This window comes from Anolis sagrei, chromosome 1 (genome assembly GCF_037176765.1).
Source record: "Anolis sagrei isolate rAnoSag1 chromosome 1, rAnoSag1.mat, whole genome shotgun sequence".
NCBI classification, from domain to species: Eukaryota; Metazoa; Chordata; class Lepidosauria; order Squamata; family Dactyloidae; genus Anolis; species Anolis sagrei.
Window position 1 is genome coordinate 287150484 of NC_090021.1, and position 20961 is coordinate 287171444.

Consider the following 20961-nt stretch of genomic DNA (forward strand, 5'->3'; position numbering starts at 1 on the left):
TCTCAAATTATAAAAACCTCCATTTCCTTGATTTCCATGTTGTGTCCCTTTTGTGTATAATAGTACATTATTTCTGATTCATTAACATTTTTTTTCTTACTGACAGACCAATGTAGCTCTAGTGGCGCCACTGTTGCGACTGGAGAACAATCACTGTCACATTGAAGAAAGTGAGCATGTGTTGAAGAAAGCTCACAAATACAGCGAGCTGATTATACTGTATGAGAAGAAAGGCCTGCATGAAAAAGGTAAAGTGGGGAACCAGTAACTGTGAAACATTTTGCTTAAAACCATGTAGATTTTTCTAGCTTGGAAGCAAAATATTATTATATTATATTTTCTAGTGGGGTTATTTTTTGTAAAAAGTGCCTCCTGGTTTTAAGTTATTTCTTTAATGTTTTATATTGTTTTGATTCATTGTACATCAGTTTGGGGGCTCTGGTGGTTGAGAGATGATAAATAAATATGATAAATAATTGGTAATGAATTACTTAAATTACTTGTGAAACCTAAAGGTTAATGTATGTAGGGTTTTTTCTTCTTTTGCTGCAGCTTTGCAGGTGCTAGTGGATCAGTCAAAAAAAGCTAACTCACCTTTGAAAGGCCACGAGAGGACTGTGCAGTATTTACAACATTTGGGTAAGCATAACCTCTTTTTAAATTCCCTTTCTATCCAGCAAAGACCTTACAATGGCCCCGTGAAACAAAATTCAAAAGATATAATTGGTAATTGTATCCAAAATCCATAGTATATATTGTTGTAGTAGTTTAATATGTCATTGTTCCTTGTCTCAATCCATAGGGAGAGGTGGGTTGTTGTTCGTGTTGATGATGATAATGTCGACAACAACAACAACAATAATAACAGCTTTAAAGCTCACTAACTTCTTCAGCAGGGAAAGATGTAAAAATGCAGGGACATAAGATCATATTGTTAAGATATATTGGTATGTATTTTGCTTGTTTGAAATGTTACAGATTTGGTTATTTTTGTGTGCTTCTTATTGTACTTTATTTTATTAAAAAATAAAATTCTTTAAAAGGGAAAAAGATCTTACAAATTTACATCATTGTAATGCATTCTATAAGGGATTGTCTTTTGTTATTTTCACAAAATTCATTGGCTTTAAAATGCTGTAGTCAGGTTGGTATCTGGATCTGGCTACAGGGAGCATATGATACTCACTGTTGAAAGAGCTTCACTGGTTAGTGGTCCGTTTTTGGGTAGAATTCAAGGATGAAATTTGGGGACAGTAAGTAAATCAACCCAAAAAGTTAAGTGAAGTAAATAGTTCTTCTTAAAGGTGATTTGTCAAATCATTCGATTTCTCATGGTGCAGTTTTGTTTCTTTACAACACAGTTTTGTTTCTTGTTCTAGGCACTGAGAACTTGAATTTAATATTTTCATATTCTGTGTGGGTGCTTCGAGACTTCCCCGAGGATGGATTAAAAGTAAGCACACTTGATAAATGATAATTTGGCAAAGGCAAAATCATGGTTTGCTCATTGAAAAGTGTAAATGTCAAGTGAAAAATACTGCTCAGGTCTTTCTAATATTTAGCTCAGACAATTTAAATTCTGGAAAGTATGTTAAATATAAATAGGCAGTAGATTCTTCAGTGACTACAGGCCTACAAAGAAACTACTTTGGGTCTTCTAGAAGGAGAAATCCCAGCTGAACTGTTTAAAATCTTAAAAGATGATGCTGTCAAGGTGATGCATGCCATATGCCAGCAAATATGGAAAACACAAGAATGGCCATCAGACTGGAAAAAATCAACTTATATCCCCATACCAAAAAAGGGAAATGCGAAAGACTGCTCAAACTTCCGTACAGTGGCCCTTATCTCTCATGCCAGTAAGGTAATGCTCAAGATCCTGCAAGGAAGACTCCAGCAATACATGGAGTAAGAGTTCCCAGATGTTCAAGCTGGGTTTAGAAAAGGCAGAGGAACGAGAGACCAGATTGCCAATATCCGCTGGATAATGGAGAAAGGCAGGGAGTTTCAGAAAAACATCTATTTCTGCTTCATTGACTATTCTAAAGCCTTTGACTGTGTGGATCATAATAAATTGTGGCAAGTTCTTGGTGGGATGGGCATCCCAAGCCACCTTGTCTCTCTTCTGAGGAATCTGTACAAGGACCAAGTAGCAACAGTAAGAACTGACCACGGAACAACAGACTGGTTCAAGATTGGGAAAGATGTACGGCAAGGCTGCATACTCTCACCCAACCTTTTTAACTTGTATGCAGAACACATTATGCGATGTGCGGGGCTTGATGAATGCAAAGCTGGGGTGAAAATTGCTGGAAGAAACATTAACAACCTCAGATATGCAGATGACACCACTCTGATAGCCGAAAGCGAGGAGGAGCTGAAGAGCCTTCTAACTAAGGTGAAAGAAGAAAGCGCAAAAGCTGGGTTGCAGCTAAACGTAAAAAAAAACCAAGATTATGGCAACACGAATGATTGACAACTGGAAAATAGAGGGAGAAAATGTGGAGGCCGTGACAGACTTTGTATTTCTAGGTGCAAAGATTACTGCAGATGCAGACTGTGGCCAGGAAATCAGAAGACACTTACTTCTTGGGAGGAGAGCAATGTCCAATCTTGATAAAATAGTAAAGAGTAGAGACATCAGACTGGCAACAAAGATCCGCCTAGTCAAAGCCATGGTATTCCCTGTAGTAACCTACGGATGTGAGAGCTGGACCATAGGGAAGGCTGAGCAAAGGAAGATAGATGCTTTTGAACTGTGATGTTGGAGGAAAGTTCTGAGAGTGCCTTGGACTGCGAGAAGATCCAGCCAGTCCATCCTCCAGGAAATAAAGCCCGACTGCTCATTGGAGGGAAGGATACTAGAGACAAAGTTGAAGTACTTTGGCCACATCATGAGGAGACAGAAAAGCCTAGAGAAGACAATTATGCTGGGGAAGGTGGAAGGTAAAAGGAAGAGGGGCCGCCCAAGGGCAAGATGGATAGATGGCATCCTTGAAGTGACTGGACTGACCTTGAAGGAGCTGGGGGTGGTGACGGCCGACAGGGAGCTCTGGCGTGGGCTGGTCCATGAGGTCACGAAGAGTCGGAGACGACTGCACGAATGAACAACAACAACAACAAGGAGAAAGGTGATATATTAAATAACAGACAAACAAACATTCAAAATTGCTCCAAACTGTGTTGAGACACAGTATAATTGCACCAACACAGGTTGATTATTATTGGCTTTGTCCAAAATGTTGCTTCTTATAATCCTGTTGTTATTGACCTAAAACAGTCTTTGTTGAAAAGTGTGCAAGCCAGCAGTTATAAGTTTTTATGTTGAAGTTCAGCACAACATGCATCTTGTTTATCTTGTGGAAAGCCTGTGTGCAAGAGGTGAATAAAACCAAATAAAACTATAAGATTATATAAGGTACATAAGGCCCATATTAATTTGAAGAGAACATAAATTTGCGAGTGAGAGGAAGGCCTTTTATATTTCCATTACTTTTAGATGTTTAGTTTGGATGTTGCTATGTTGAATGTAAGTGGATGGCATGTGCCTTACATCTCTGAGAAATACACAGTAATTCAAAGTGTTGATTTCTAAGTTGGACAAGTATGAGTCTTTCCTCTTTGTACTCTGTATCTATATAATTATACTTCCTGCATATGAAGGGAGAGTAATTATCATTGCTGCTTCATAGTGGGGTTCATAGCTCAGTGGTAGATCACATGCTTTGCCTGCAGAAGGTCTGAATGACAGTCTTTAGCATCTCAAAGAAGGGCTAGCAAAGAACCTTGGAAAGCCACTGCTGATTAGTATTAAAGATACTGAGCTAGATGAATCAAAGGTCTGTCTCAGTATAAAGCAGTTTCCTGTGCTTCTAATTATTGCGTTATTAGTGATCTTACATATGGAAACATGTGACTAACCTAAAAAAAATGCAAACAACAACTTTGTGAATTCACTCTTTTGTCTGGCAGATCTTTACAGAAGATCTTCCTGAGGTGGAATCTCTCCCACGGAAAAGAGTTCTCAGTTTCTTAATAGAGAACTTTAAAAACTTGGCAATTCCTTACTTGGTAAGAATTTATTGTAGTTGAGCTAACAGTATTCTTGTTAATTGCATTTCTCTAAATATCTGGTGTCTGACTTGTGATTATGAGTATAAATTAAAAACAATCAATTCGTAAAATAATAATACAGTGAGCACTTCTTATCTACAGGAGTTTGGTTCCAGGACCTCTGTGGAAATCAAAATTGGTGGGTGCTCAAGTTCCATTACACGTTTGTCTCACTGCAAAACAGTGTCCTATATATAAAATAGCAAAATCAAGATTTGTGTTTTGGGTTTAAAAAAACACTTTCAGTCTATGAGTGGTGGAGTCTGTGAATGCAGAATCCATGGACTGGGGGGCCAACTGCATTTTGGAAGCACATAGTGATCTTTTTGAATGCCAGGTGATTGATCTTTGAAATGTTGGTGGGAGATTGCAGTCTTCTTCAGTTAACTTTTGTCTACTGGATATGTACATGCATTTACAGGAACATATAATCCACATCTGGCAGGAGGATGGTTCTGAGTTCCACAACTGCCTGATTCAACTCTACTGTGAGAAAGTACAAGGTTTAATGAAGGAGTATCTCAGCTCATTTCCTCCAGGTAGATATACACATAGCAAAATGTGCAAAATGTGATTAATGAAAACAAATGATGGAGAAATGATAGTCGCAGAGAGGAATCTCAAGGGTAATTCTGTGAATTCTAGATTGTAGGCCAATTTTACATGAGAAACCTTTGTGTCTTCATCTCTGCATTATGAGAAATATTATTAGAAAGAAAAGGCATTTTGCATAAGGTATTAATGTCCAGTCAAGAAAAAAGATTCAGCAAGTTTAACTGAAGTATATCAGAAGCAACAAATGAATCCATAAACATGTTCTCCTCCTGCAGATAAAACGCCAATGCCGGCTGGAGAGGAGGAAGGGGAACTAGGAGAGTACCGGCAAAAACTTCTTTTCTTTCTTGAGACATCCATGTGTTACAATGCCGACCATCTCATCAGTGACTTTCCCTTTGATGGTGAGATATGGCAAAGCATGTTGGCATCCATGCTGTGCACAGCCAGCAATATTTTTCTGGAATCTAATTCTTTTTTTTTTAAGTGTTCAATTTAAATGCTAGAAAAGTAACTCAGGTCCATAGTCTTCAACCACTGACATTCTCCTTTTTCTTTATGTCTGCACCTGATGTAGGGAGATTTCCACGATGCACTCTAACCTGTAAACATACATACTGTAATTGATTGATTTATGTCTGGAACAATTTTGAAGGCATGTAGGAGACTGAAAATTGTGATGGTTATGTTGTGGACAATATGTGAATATGAGTGTATGATACCACTAACAGCTAAATTGAGCAATGTCTGGTCTTTAGGGTGATTTCAAAGGGCCTGTGGAAGTGATCAGTTGAGGTCTCTGGGAAATCTGTTTTTTTCCTCTCCCTCAGCAATCTGCTATGTGAGAAGGGCACACATAGGGGAGGGAAAGTGGAGTACTTCTGAGAGAATGAGAGAGAGGGGAAGGAGGGAGTACTCTGCTGTTTTAGCTTTGGTCCCAGCCACCAGCATATTGTCCTCCACAGATAACCCCTGAAAGAAGATGATTTTGACATGAAAGACTTGTTACTTCTGGTTTAAAACAAGTAGAACTTGTTGTTTTATTTTCTCTAGTCACTGTAATGAAAGCTAATTATTAACGTACCAATTCATATTCCTCCTTGAAAATCCAACACTGAGTTCCTTTCTTCATTTTTATGACAAACTACCTTGGGTATTCGGTATTGCCTGCGTTATTTGAAAAAAAAATCAATTTTTTTCATTGTACAGAATGCATAAGGTTGTGGGTGAACTACAATTCATATCATGCCAGGTTAACCCCAGAAAACTCAATCAGTACTTAAAGTTTATTATATTGGGCAAGTTTGCTCTAGATGCATCATTGGTGGGGTTCAGTGTACTCTCTGGCTGTAGGGTAAACTACAACTCCCACTATAGTGAGTCAGTCCCGTCAAACCCCTCCAGTAAGTTGAGTTAGTCATGGGGGTTCTGTGTGCCAAGGTTGGTCCAGGTCTATCATTGGTGGAGGTCAGAGTTTCTCTGGTTGTGGGTGAACTACAACTCCCAGAAAGGAAGGCCAGTTGTCCTCAAACCCCTCCGGTAATCAACCAGTGTGTCTAGTTTGGTCCAGATCCATCGGTGTTTGAGTTCACAGTGATCTCTGAGTGTAGGTGAACTACAACTCCCCCAAATCAAGATAAATTTTCCCCAAAGACCTCCATTATTTTTTGTTGGTCATGGGGACTCTTATGTGCCAAGTTTGATTGAATTCCCTCTTTGGTGGAGTTCAGGGTGCTCATTGATTGCAGGTGAACTATAAATTCCAGCACCTACTACTCCAAAATGTCCAGACCAATTCCTCTCAAAACCCACCAGTATTCCAATTTGGGCATATCAGATACGCATGCCAAGTTTGGCCCAGATCTATGATTGTTTGGGTTCATAGTGCACTCTGGATGTAGGTGAACTGCAACTCCTATAAATCCCTCCAAAGACTTCCAGTATTTTTTATTTTTTTTTGCTAGTCATGACGGTTCTGTGTGCCAAGTTAGTTCCAGGCCCATTGTTGGTTGAGTTCAGAGTGCACTTAGATTGCAGGTGAACTATATATCCCAGTACTTAAAACGCTTATAAATCATGGTGAATTCTTTCCAAGCCTCTCTAGTATATTCAGTTGCTGAACAATTCCTATGTTTGCTGTGTACCATAGAAAATAATAGGAAAGGATTAAGGGAGAGTCAGTGGGTGGGGGCATGCAAATTCCACACCAATGGAGAGTAAGAAACACTGGAATGCCTGTGGCGGAGGTAACACATAAAATATACGATGAAATGATACCTGTATGGAAGCCTTCACTTGGGTGGTGGGCAGTATTGTGTTTGTGGAGGACATTGGCAGGGCTCTTGGACATGTTCATGGCACTCACTATAACCTACAAAATGTCATTGGAGGGAGGGCCTTTGTTGTCTTCTGAGTAGTGGGAGCTATAGCTGTTTGTGGAGGCAGGAGCTTGTCTGTGTAAGTGGACACCCCAGCCACATACATACATACATATTTTCATTTTTATTAGGTGTATAGAAGATTCCCATAAGATCTTTTTTTCTGAATTACCTTGTTGCTGAGGGCAGTAATACCTATGCCAGCCTTTTGCCTCCAGGTCTCTTAGAAGAACGTGCCTTGCTGTTGGGACGAATGGGGAATCATGAACAGGCCCTTTTTATATATGTTCACATCTTGAAGGACACAAGAATGGCTGAAAAGTATGTTTCTGCTCAACCTGATGTTATATGTCGTTTACTAACAAATCTATTGTTTGTTGTGGGTTTTTTTGTCATTTATTTCTTACTTGTTTGGGTGGGAGGATGATGCAGCTTGTGACATAGGTTATAAACTCCAGTTTTGTTTTGTAACCATAATTTACTTTTCTGTAAGTCTCACTTCAGCTGGTGCTGCCACAACTTCAGAGATGCATTGTTCTTTTTGCTTTTATCAGATAAAAGAGATGGGAGAGAAGGTCTGCTAGCAGAGAGAGAGAGATAATCTGAGACTAATATGATGTTTCTGTTCCATCTGTGAAAGCTAACTCAAATGGAATCTCAGGGCTCCAAAACAGGACATTCAAGGGACCTATTAGACCCAGCTTAGAATCAGTTGGATCCAAAACAATTCTGTTCCTTCAGATTTGGTTTGGACTGCAGTATTTAGAGTATTTGTACCAATTTTTCACACTGGGGGAATTGATTAAATTAAAAGATCTAATGATTTGAGAGTTCTGGCCAACCGCTTTCCTATATGTCCTGACAGGCACAAATTGGTAAGACCAGGGATGGGATGATAGAAGTGCTGTTGTTAGTTAGTTCATGATGTTAGTTAGATTTACATTGTAAAGCAATTCGTTGTCCAGATGGTCCTTTAGAAAATATTTTATGCAAAGCTATAAAACAGACTGTTGGGCTGGAGGAAAATTCTGAGAGTGCCTTGGGTCGCAAGAAGATCAAACTAGTCCATACTCCAGGAAATAATGCTCAATTGCTCACACGAGGGAAGGATATTGGAGGAAAAGATGAAGTACTTTGGCCACATAATGAGAAGACAGGAAAGCCTGGAGAAGATAATGATGCTGGGGAAAATGGAAGGAAAAAGGAAGAGTGGGCGAATAAGGGCAAGATGGATGGATATTATCCTTGAAGTGACTGGCTTGACCTTGAAAGAGCTGGGGGTGGCGACAGTCAACAGGGAGCTTTGGCATGGGCTGGTCAGAAACGACTGAACGAATAAACATCAACATAAGATAGACTGACAAATATGGATATCTGTGATTTATGAAATATTTAATCTCTGTATGTGTTCTTCTTCACTACGTAGCAAGGAAGAACATATTTATTCGTAATCACTGACAATTGTTATCTGAGAAGTTAAAGTATGAAAAGACCACACTGAATTTCCTTTTTATGTTATTTTTCAGTTATTGTCACAAGCACTATGACAGAAGCAAAGATGGCAACAAAGATGTGAGTAGTTACCATTGTTTTGAAGTTGATACTGCATATCTATCTAACATCCTAAGGCTGAACTATACAACTTTGTTATTTACTGAGCTTTGTCACTCGTTCTTACAAAGTTAGCCCTAGTCAGCTCTCACTTGTCTATTTGCATTGACACCTATTTGAGCAACACTTGAAATATTGTAGGCAAGTAGTGATTCAATTTGGGAAAATAGTTCAGAGGGGAGGAGGCATAAGACCCTTCTCATTTGGTACCATTGTCCTAATCTTATGCTCTCCCAATTCACATTGACTCTATTATTTTAAAAGCAAGCATGCTGAAGCTGTGTAACCAATAGGTTTAATGTGCCCTTTAATTCCCCAGTTTCATGTATGTAGTGTGTACGATTAACAAATACAATTGGCAGTAGTCAAGACCACTTCTTCTTAAATTGTGGGCCTGATCCTAAATGGGGTCCCCTTATCTCAGTGGTTCTCAATCTGTGGTCCATGGACCACCAGTGGTGCCCAAGAACTAAAATATGGTTTGCAACCTCACTGTTACTAGACCATTGGAATGAGAGCAACTGGTCTCATGAAACCCTCTTATCATGCCGAGGCTTATTAAATATGGTTTTCTGTGCACGAGCAGATGGCCACTACTGGAAACTAGAAACTAGAGCGGATGTGGTCTATCCAATGCAGTTTACTGAATCAGCATCCCAAATAACCAAACTGAATCTAAAGTTGACCAAAACGTGATTCGTAACCCTTTTGGTACTAATGTTGGATGGAGAGTGGTCCCTGGTCAAAAAAAAGGTTGGAAACCACTGCCATAGCTCAATGTTGAGGTCACAAAAATTGGAAACAGTAAAAGATTTCTGAATGCCACCCATTTCCACAAATCGTTTAGCAACAACATACGGTGTTTACAGTGGATTCTGCAGAAGATGCTTTAGCTGTACTGCACAAAAAGGAAAATCAGTCTGTTTAACAAACCTTGTAAATGCTGATTTATTATCAGTTAATGTTTGATTTTATACCTATTTTATATACCTATATCCCCTGGGTCATATAAAAATGTTAGGTAGAAAGAAGTCACAAGTGGAAAAAGTTTATGAAGCCCTGGTCAAAATAATTAAAAGAGATATTCATATTGGGAAGAACACATGCAAGTCTATGAAAAGTTATACAGTATAAAATGATTGTTAAGACTGCTCTGTGTACAGTACTCCACAGTTTTATTTTCTACCACTTCATTGCATATATATTTGTATCCTATATTGCAAGTGAGTAACAACAAAGTATATATTATGAGCCATTGTGTTAGATAAATTTGTACAGGATTGCAGGCTTATTGGAATTGGAGTCTTTATTTCTATCCATCAAGTGCAGTGGGTTGATTTTTGCCATACAGGTATATTTGTCCCTGCTCCGGATGTATCTCTCACCTCCTAGTGTTCATTGCTTGGGACCCATCAAGTTGGAACTCCTAGAGCCTCAAGCCAATCTCCAGGCTGCCCTGCAAGTTTTGGAACTTCACCATAGCAAGTTGGATACTACCAAAGTAAGGATTTGGGTTTGCTTTTTTCCAGAATGGATAATTGTAGTGCAGAGATCCTCTCTTGCATGAACAAAACAGCTTTTTTCCCCTTTTATAAGCAGTTCTGGTGTGTGTGTGTGTTTTTGAGGAAAACTAAGCTGCATCCAAACAATATATGTCAACCTAAATAATAAACATGCACTTTGTTACTCTACAAACAAAACTTTTCCAAGAAACATCATGTAATTTTCTTGGCTATAACTGACAATAAGTCAGCAAATTAATAGACATATTGTAATTAATACCTATATAATAATGTAAATTTTGGTACATTTTGACAAAAATAATGTTTTTGTCCTACCACTTTTCTTATTTTATTACTAGGCAATAAACCTCCTTCCGGCAAATACTCCAATAAGTGAAATCCGAATTTTCTTAGAAAAAGTCCTTGAAGAGAATGCCCAAAAGAAGCGATTTGATCAAGTACTTAAAAATCTTCTCCATGCTGAATTTCTGAGAGTATGTTTTTATATTTTTTACATTACTTATCATTGATTGTCAGTGTGGAAACTTTGCTTTCAGAATTGATAAATAGAAGTTGGCAAATTGTATTTTAAAAAAGGAAATTGGCTAAATATTGCTTCCCTGTTTTATCACTGTCTGCATGAGATCATTTTCTTTCTGTTCTTGTTTTGGCATAGGTACAAGAGGAACGAATTTTGCATCAGCAAGTGAAATGTATTATCACAGAGGAAAAGCTTTGCAGTGTGTGTAAAAAGAAGATTGGAAATAGGTACGTAGAAGTCTGTAGAAAATTCTACTTAAGCCTGTTTTTCCAGAGGCTTCCAGTGTAGAAGGTCAACTGTGCTCAGGCATTCTTATAATGGGTAAAATTCTATGCAAATTCTCTTCTGAGTTATGTTATTAGCCTTTGGGATATATGTTCTAATTTATCTTGCTAAATTCTGTGGTTGGAGCCTTGAAATATTACTTTCAGGATTACATGTTTTGGCAGCTACTTAAAAAAAGTAATTGTTCCAATCTTTTTTCTGTGGTAGTCTTACAATTATGTACAATTATAATTATGCTCTCTATAGGGTCACACAGATGTTCTCCTTTCCTCTCTGAAGTGAGATTCAGAGCACCTAAAAAGACTTAAAGTGGCATGGGGCTACAACTTTAAATTTCTCACTGTAGCTGTATAAGCTGTTGCCTTTTCCATTTCAATCCTAGGCTTTGTTCTAACTACTAGTATTTCAATTTTCACAACCAATAACTTTCCATAGTATTTTTAATTACTGTGTTGAACAAATGTTTTGCAAGGTTATCCATCGTGTTTCTTCTTCTGCATCTTTCTATGGCTTCTTTTTACCTTGTTTTTTTTAATTAAATCGAATATGTCCAATTAGAAAACACGCTTTTCTTTTTCATTTTTTCTGTCGCATTTCAGCCATTCCCTGGAAGGTGTAGGCTAGAGAAACAATCCCTAAAAATACAGATTCCTAATCATTATTTTGTTTTTGCCACATGTTGAATTTTGCATGATTTTGTACATTTGGTAGTATATGTATTGCCACTTAGCCATCTTACAAACTTTAGATTTTTTAAAAAAAAGTTTCAGCTGCCCCAAATGTTAAATAAACCCCTTACTAGCAACACATGTATGTAGAAGCACACAAAAGTACAAAGACATAGGAAACAAAATATGAATGGCTTCAACAGGTGTAAATGCAACTGTAAAGATGAATTTACCTTAGCATACTTCGAAAGATAACCATATCAAATGTTACTTTGTTATAAAACAATTAAGATGGTAAATAACTTTTTAATTTGATCTACTTTCTTTTTGCATTTAGTGCCTTTGCCCGCTACCCCAATGCAATAGTTGTGCATTATTTCTGTTCCAAAGAAGTTGGCACAGCAGACACCTGAAAGCATTGCCTCGCATGATATAGACTAAACCAGCTATGATGCTCACAGAAGTCAGAGAAGCTTAGACAAGGAGCTGACATCTCTAAGACATGTTCTGGGGCATGTTGCTTACAAACAACGCAAGTCCATCACTTGATCAGAGGAACTCCACTTGTTTTCTGCCTGTCTAGGCTTTGTAAGAATATGGACAGTGGACTATTTTTGATATACTTAATATCAACTACTCATCATAGCATTTCAGCATGCGGAAGAATGAATATTAGCTAGCGATGAATTGTTGTGGTACTCTGGATTTTGCAACAATTCTTGTTCCAAGGAAATGTTTTAAAAAATAATATTGATAAAGGAAGACATCATTTTGTGTTGGATTGTACATCCCATTCACAGATGTCATAGTTTAAGCAGCATTGCATTGCATCTGCATCTATTTTAACTAGCCATTTGGAAACCATTTAGAGGCAAGTACTTCTAATAAATCGACACCTAGATTTTTCCATCCAATATTGGGAAAAAGTAAATATTGGTGATAAAATATTAGTGGTTATGTCACTAATATAAAGAAGTTCCAAGGGAACTAATCTCACATGCTGTGATCAGAACTGGAAAATATGTATTTTTTTCATTTTTGTTTTTGAGATGCATGTAAGTATACATACACATACTATTTGCACTGTGTACAGTCACTCCTGTTTTGAATGAATTGAACAGTAGCAGTGCGTTTCTGAAGGGAGGGGGAACTTGTACCAAAAAGTTAAAGCCACCTTTAAAGATGAAGACTTAAAAATATAATTCAGAAAGAGGATGAGTTTTCTGTATTGTCTGAACGTCTGTTTTATACTTTCCTACACAAATTACACTGAAAATCTTAATTTTTAGGTACTCTTCAGTTTAGGGTGAAGCAAACACTTTTTGAAATGTCAGTATTTTGAGTTTCTTGGTGTCACTCATGGTAATGCTCTTCTGTTGGTTCATTTACAAACTAACAGAAGATGGGAAAATACTGGGTTGCAGTTCATACCCCCACAGACTATCACATTTCTATTTAACCTGTTGTTCCTTAAGTCTTATCTGTTGTGATAGTGAACAGAGAAACAAGCTGAAGAGTAAGAGAGGAAAGGTGCATGCTGGAAGCAATTGGGTCAGGGTTATCAAACTGAAAACAAATTCAATCTGTTTACTTGTTACAATAACAGTTCTTAGTAATACCATAATTCAGTACATAGGCACATGAAATGCATTGACACTGTCTAAAATTCATCATTGTTCTCAGTTGGTTTGAGGAAGTAAAAGTTAAGAAAAAATCTTTCTCTGCTGTTTGGATCACAGTAACAATATATGCTTGTTATAATCTCAATGACCTGTTAAGCACAAGGATAAAATTTCTTCTGCAACCCAGTTGTTTTTTTGTCAAATCTCTCCTTGGTAACCTTAACTACACTTCCAGTCAAGTCTATACTTGAAGCCGCATTGATTTTTCTGTCATGTGCAGTATACACCACTTGTGTCTTACTGCTGAATTTCAGATTTGTTCTTGTGCTGGGATATAAAATGCTTTTTGGTGCTTTGTATTTCTTCTGTTTGAAGAAGAGAACTACAGTGCCATAGGATTTTGTATGGATTTGTTGAGGAACCTTGGTTTCTGGTCTAGACCGCATACAGTGGTTGAAGATTGGGTGAGAGGTTCATATTATAGTAGATGGGAAAAATAATCTGTTCTATCTAACCCAGTGGTTCTCAACCTGTGGGTCCCCAGATGTTTTGACCTTCAACTCCCAGAAACCCTAACAGCTGGTAAACTGGCTGGGATTTCTGAGAGTTGTAGGCCAAAACAACTGGGGACCCACAGGTTGAGAACCGCTGATCTAACCTATGATCTGTGTAGACAGTTCTGACACAGCACATGATAGCCTGCTGTTGATAAAGCCACATACTGAGCTGAGGTTTCTCAGATGTATTTTATTCTGTCACAACAAAGCTTTTGTGTGTTTCCTTACATACTTCTGGCAGAGTTGTGGTTTGTGCTGTAATGGCTCACTAGCACAGAAACTGAAACTTACTAACTGTACAGCAGGATATTGAAAGCAATAAATTATTATAAAAATGAGAGACTGGTATGTTCTAGTTTTTCTATAAATACAATATATTTATTTATCAGAAACATTTATATTCTGACCTTCTTACCCTGAAGGGGGCTCAGGACAGAGCACGACATATATATGGCAAGCATTCCATGCCGGGACATAAAATAACTATGAACACACACACACACACACTAAAATCAGTTATATCTACTTTAAAATCAGTTGTTTAAAGTCATCTCAAAAAACTATGCTGGCTCCGGTCAGTGAAGTGGGTTTCCTATTATTGCCTTATTGCACTGTCCCAACGGTTTGGTCCCACAGCCAGGTTTTTACCATCTTTCTGAATGACAGGAGGCAGGGGGCAGATCTAATCTCACCAGAAAAGGAGTCCATAGCTGGGGAGCAATCACTGAAAAGGCCCTCTCGTTTCTGCCAAACGCATCTGTGACGGTGGCGGGACCAAGAACAGGACCTCCCAGAAGATCTTGGTCTTTGTGGTGGTTCGTAAAGGGAGATGCGTTCGAATACATAGTGTATATATAAACAGATAGATAGTATAAATGTTGAACTAGTTATCTATATTCAACACAATCTTTCATTGCCATAAAGGGTGTATGAGTCAGACTACTTGTTGAATAAACAGAGATTCAAGAGCAGAAGACTTCTGAAAATCACAATATCTCTGCTGTTCAACGGCAATGAAATTAAAGGTGCTTTGAAAGAGGCCGAGGAGACTGCAATTATTGAAATGTTCTTTTTCCCTATTTTTGCTGCTAAAGACATAGAGGAAATACCTTTGTGCGAACTCTTGTTTCCAAGAGGAAAAATGAGGAACTGAGGCAAACAGCAGTGGTGACAGGAAATTCATGACCTCACTGAAAAACTGCAAAGAAACAAGTCATTGGGTCCAAATCACATTCACTTGAAAGTTCTTAAAGAACTATAAAGCAACATTACCATATCTTCTTACTAAAATATATATGCCTCTGAAACCATCCTTTGTACGAGAGGATTGGAGAGTGGCCAATGTAATACCATTTTTAAACTGCAATAAACATTGGACAGGAGTAATATGATAGACATTATTTACTTGGAGTTCCAAATGGCTTTTGATGAAGTCCCACACTGAAGATTGATCAACAAAGTTAGGAGATTAGCTGATATATTCTTTTAGAGATTATTCACTAAGAGTCAAGAAGCAGAAAGTCAGAAGAAATGGGCAATTCTTACGATAAACAATGGAATGGGATCTTTTCCAGATTTGCATCGGGGCTAGTGCTCATTCACAAACAAAAGCTCACCATTAAACAAGGACACTGATTTATTTGAAGTGATAAGAAAGGGGTTGTGAAAAGCACCATGGTAGAATGGGACAACTAAGATTCATGGTAAGTGACTGTAAAGTGATTCACACTGATTTCCTTTTCTTCTTCTTTTGTTTAAACTCAACCATCTCATCACATGAACTTTGTAAGGCATTTGTTCCATTTTTTGTTCTCATTGTAAGAATTTTTTCACAAGCTTTGAGGTTTATCTGGTTCTTTAAAAATAGAAGCACTGAATGGATCCAGTAAAATAATTGCTACATAAAGGGTTTTTTTTTACACAAATACTAAAAAAAAAAATAGATAATTGGCTCATGAGTAAATGCGTAAGATAAACACGGTATGTTCTGTACATCACATTAATATTGTAAAAACACACAGGAGTAGTTTTTAAAAATTGACATGATGATGATGTTTCTTAAGAGCTGGCTCTATGGTATTTCTGGGAGCCCCTGGTGGCGCAATGGCTTAAACCCTTGTACTGGGAGGACTGCTGACAGAAAGGTTAACGGTTTGAATCTGGGGAGCAGGGTGAGCTCCTGTCTATCAGTTCGATTCTCATGAGGGAACATGAGAGAAGCCTCTCACAGGATGGTAAAACATCCAGGTGTCCCCTGGACAATGTTCTTGCAGACGGCTAATTCTCTCACACCAGAAGCAACTTGCAGTTTCTCAAGTCACTCCTGACATGAAAAAACAAACAAACAAACAAAAAGTATTTCCGGGCTCTATATGCTCAGGTTGTACTGGTCCATTTAGTTTTCTTGGCAAGGATACTGGAGTGGTTTGCCATTGCCTTCCCCAGACTGTAGCCAGGATGCAGACTGTAGCCAGGAAATCAGAAGACGCTTACTTCTTGGGAGGAGAGCAATGTCCAATCTCGATAAAATAGTAAAGAGTAGAGACATCAGACTGGCAACAAAGATCCGCCTAGTCAAAGCCATGGTATTCCCTGTAGTAACCTATGGATGTGAGAGCTGGACCTTAGGGAAGGCTGAGCGAAGGAAGATCGATGCTTTTGAGCTGTGGTGTTGGAGGAAAGTTCTGAGAGTGCCTTGGACTACGAGAAGATCCAACCAGTCCATCCTCCAGGAAATAAAACCCGACAGCTCACTGGAGGGAAAGATACTAGAGACAAAGTTGAAGTACTTTGGCCACATCATGAGGAGACAGGAAAGCCTAGAGAAGACAATTATGCTGGGGAAAGTGGAAGGCAAAAGGAAGAGGGGCCGACCAAGGGCAAGATGGATGGATGGCATCCTTGAAGTGACTGGACTGACCTTGAGGGAGCTGGGGGTGGTAACGGTCGACAGGGAGCTCTGGCGTGGGCTGGTCCATGAGGTCACGAAGAGTCGGAGACGACTGAACGAATGAACAACACATATGCTCAGTCAGAGCCAGATATTTATCAGCTTTGGGGATGTAAACAATAATATCTTATCCAATCAAAATAAGATCTCACTGGCCTATTATAAATTATCATTGGCCTATACGTTATACTAGCCACTGTTTTGCTGACTGCCTGCCATCAGATAATATCAACCACCAGATATTTGTAACCCTTTCATACCACAGCAGTACATTTTGCTCAGGTTGGTTATAGGCCATTTCTTTACTTTCCCTTAGGTTATTTTCCCTTTAGCACAGTGGTTCTCAATTTGTGGGTCCCCAGATGTTTTGGCTTTCAACTCCCAGAAATCCAAATAGCTGGGTTTTTTTGTGTGTGTCAGAAGTGACTTGAGAAATTGCAAGTCGCTTCTGGTGTGAGAGAATTGGCCGTCTGCAGGGATGTGGCCAGGAGATGCCTGGATGTTTTTGATGTTTTACCATCCTGTTGGAGGCTTCTCTCATGTCACTGCATGTGGAGCTGGAGCTGACAGAGGGAGCTCATTCGTGCTCTCCCCAAATTTGAACCTATGACCTGTCAGTCTTCGGTCCTGCTGGCACAAGGGTTTTACCCATTGCGCCACTGGGGGCTCCTCCTAACAGCTGGTAAACTAGCTGGGATTTCTAAGAATTGTAGGCCAAAACATCTAGGGACCCACAGGTTGAGAACCACAGCTTTAGCACATAGTTAAGCTTCTTGCTTGGAACTAGTTTGTGTCTATATTCTTAATATGATGCCACCCAACACATCTACATTTTTTGCTTTATACCATAAATGGGCATGCTATTTCTTTAACATTCAGGCTCCAGGCACTTTTGCAAAATGTATTTTCCAAATTAGCCCTCAGCCTGCAACAGGAGATCAGGGCTCCTGTTAGGAAGGAAGGAATGGAAGGTTGAAGATAAATAGGTATAAGTAAGCAGCACTTTCAAAGTGGCTGTTTCCAACATTAAAGCACTATAGCAGGCATGGGTGAAGTCCAGGTGTTTTGGACTTCAACTCCCACAATTCCTAACAGCTGGTAGGCTGTTAGGGATTGTGGGAGTTGAAGTCCAAAACACCTGGAGGGCCAAAGTTTGCCCAAAGTTTGCCCAGACACTCTAGGAGTCTGTAACCTGAAAATCCAGGATGTTTGAACAAGCAATATCTCTCGCATAAACAAAAAATAACAATGGACATTCTGAGATAAATTTTTATTAAAGTATAAACAAAGGAGTAAGCAGAACAGGGTAGGCAAAATGCAGTTTAGTAAAAGATGGTTACAAGATTAATATGGAATGTTTTCCTTCCTATGACTAAGATGCTGTCAGGCATTCCAATCTGTTGCTTAACCATTTCCTTATTCTGATGCAAGTGATAATTAGATACTTAGTTATAGATAATTAGAATGTAACTCTTGAACCTTTACACAGTGGGGCATGATTCTTACTATATGATCCATATTTCTGTTTCTGTAATATCTACATTTAACACATGTTTTTCATCATGTACCTGGTGTTTAGGTTTTTTTCTCAATATATTTCTCATTTACAATGTAACTTTGTATTATCAGTCTAGTTTGGAAATGGATGACTTGCTGATAGGAGATACATGTAAATCTTCTGCATAGCTTGAGGCACCTGTGTCAAAGGTTAACATAGGACTGCATTCTATAGCCAGGGTTGCTGCAAAACCTGTTTTGTTTGTTGTTGACTCTTCAGCAGAGGTGGACAGATGCGACGAATGCAAAGATTAGTCATTACCAGCTGTTCATATCACAGGATGAAGTGGATATCATGAAGTGGATATCTATTGGACAAGGTTTGTAGTCCTAATGGTTATCTTTTGTGCATAACCATTACCAACTGATCTGGCCTGTGTGCATCGTGTCTGACTTGTTCTCTCTACCAGATCATACCTCTCTGATCTGAGTCTCTGATTTTGTTCTCTAGTGCAATACTGCTCAGAGTATGGGCAACAAACCAGTCTTTATCCTGCTTCACAGCATTTTTTCTAGAAAGGTTTAGCTGTTAATACAAATTTAGTGTGCATCCCTGGTACATCTTGGGGGGGGGGGGCACCTATTAGTCCCACACACAATATAATAATAATAATAATAATAATAATAATAATAATAATAATACTTTGGATTGTTGTAGGTTTTTTTCGGGCTATACGGCCATGTTCTAGCATTTGATGGCCTGGCAGTGCCTGGGGCAATCTTTTGTTGAGAGGTGATTAGATGTCCCAGATTGTTTCCTCTCTGCTGTTTTGCTGTTTTAATTTTAGAGTTTTTTTTAATACTGGTAGCCAGATTTTGTTCATTTTCATGGTTTCCTCCTTTCTGTTGGAACTGTCCACATGCTTGTGGATTTCAATGGCTTTTCTATGTAGTCTGACATGGTGGTTGTTAGAGTGGTCCAGCATTTCCGTATTCTCAAAGAATATGCTGTGTCCAGGTTGGTTCATCAGGTGTTCTGCTATGGCTGACTTCTCTAGTTGAAGTAGTCTGTAGTGCCTTTCATGTTCCTTGACATCTAATCACCTCTCAATGAAAGATTCCCCCAGGCACTGTCAGGCCATCAAATGCTAATCAAGGTGGTCAGTTTAAACATTCACACCTAGCTCCAGCAGACAAGAGTCCTTTGTCCCACCCTGGTCATTCCACAGATATATAAACCCTTTTTCCTAGTTCCAACAGACCTCATTACCTCTGAGGATGCTTGCCATAGATGCAGGCGAAACGTCAGGAGAGAATGCCTCTAGACCATGGCCATATAGCCCGAAAAAAACCTACAACAACCCAGTGATTCTGGCCATGAAAGCCTTTGACAATACAGATGTTTATTTATTTATTTATTTATAGCATTTGTATCCTGTCCTTCTCAAGCCCTGAAGGGGGACTTAGGGCATTTTACAATTGGCAGTCATTAGATCATGGAGATTACCTGCTCCAATAATGTGGAATATATGGCAGTGTGGACTCAGATAACCCAGTTTAAAGTAGATATGTTGGGATTTTCTGCCTTGATATTCTGGGATATAGAGCAGCGTGGAAGGGCCTTAAGATCCATGTAATGCAGTTCAAACATACATACACTGACCCTCCAGTGCAGTTCAAACTGAATGATTTGGCAATGTGACATCTGACTCTCTTTTGGTTAAATATCTTCTTTCCCTGGTATTTGGGAAATGACGACTGAGGGCCCTTCCACACAGCCCTATATCCCAGAATATCAAGGCAGAAAACCCCACATTATCTGAGTGTGGTCTCAGTTAACCCAGTTCAAAGCAGATATTGTGGGATTTTCTGCCTTCATATTCTGGGATACAGGGCTGTGTGGAAGGGCCCTCAGTCTGGTCTTCCAAAAGAAGACTCCAATATTCAATTAACAGAGGTATTTTTCTGTTTCACAACTGAGTTATTTCCTCCTCCTGCCTCTTTTCCTTGGAAGGGATGCATTCCTGGCTGCTCACCTGAGGGACTGGAGTAGGCCACGCCCCCTCGGCCAGACCTGGGCAGAGCGCGGCCTCCAAAGCGACCAGGGCCAAAGCGCGGAGGGACCCTTCTTCTCTGGCTCGCCCCCAAACAAGGCTCCCTGATGTTCCGCCAAGCGCTGCTCAACCACCGCTCGGCCCGGATGCTGCCCCTCGTGGCCGCCCTGCTGCTCCAGCAGAAGGAGAGGAAAGACACCGGCCTCTATCACTGGCGGGTGAGAGGAAGAAACATGGTGAACGTAGAGCTTGGGACTACGACTCCCAGAATTCTCTCTCGCTGTGCGCCGCGTAATCAAAGGCTCAGGGCATTCTGGGAAATGTAGTCTAAATGAGCACTTATCCAGGCATGGGCAAACTTGGGCCCTCCAGGTGTTTTGGACTTCAACTCCCACCATTCCTAACAGCCTCAGGCCCTTTCCTTTATCCCCTCAGCTGCTTAAGCTACATTCTCCCTCAGTTAGACTACATTCCCCCTCAGTTAGACTATGCTTAATTTATTTATTATTTACTAGCCGTTCCCTGCCACGCGTTGCTGTGGCCCAGTCTGTGTATATGTGTTTTGTGTCTATATGTGTGTATATATTTGTGTATATGAGGTTTTTTTTGGTCGTGTCAGGAGCGACTT

The 20961-nt window shown here is 39.3% G+C and overlaps 2 protein-coding genes across 3 annotated transcripts in view; both read left to right on the plus strand.

The window, feature by feature from the left end:
- VPS39 (VPS39 subunit of HOPS complex) overlaps positions 1–14170 on the plus strand; it is a 35318-nt gene extending 21148 nt beyond the window's left edge. For both annotated transcript variants that reach the window (XM_060760887.2, XM_060760893.2), the window contains 12 exons: positions 107–248; positions 553–639; positions 1380–1453; positions 3973–4071; positions 4535–4652; positions 4944–5072; positions 7265–7367; positions 8573–8618; positions 10009–10158; positions 10519–10653; positions 10836–10927; positions 11991–14170. In XM_060760887.2, coding sequence (XP_060616870.2) covers positions 107–248; positions 553–639; positions 1380–1453; positions 3973–4071; positions 4535–4652; positions 4944–5072; positions 7265–7367; positions 8573–8618; positions 10009–10158; positions 10519–10653; positions 10836–10927; positions 11991–12066 — 1251 coding nt within the window. In that variant the 3' untranslated portion in view covers positions 12067–14170. The remainder of the gene's footprint in view (positions 1–106; positions 249–552; positions 640–1379; positions 1454–3972; positions 4072–4534; positions 4653–4943; positions 5073–7264; positions 7368–8572; positions 8619–10008; positions 10159–10518; positions 10654–10835; positions 10928–11990) is intronic.
- Positions 14171–20274: 6104 nt separating this feature from the next.
- PLA2G4F (phospholipase A2 group IVF) overlaps positions 20275–20961 on the plus strand; it is a 28247-nt gene continuing 27560 nt past the window's right edge. Inside the window, exon 1 of the mRNA XM_060769726.2 lies at positions 20275–20551. Coding sequence (XP_060625709.2) covers positions 20441–20551 — 111 coding nt within the window. The 5' untranslated portion in view covers positions 20275–20440. The remainder of the gene's footprint in view (positions 20552–20961) is intronic.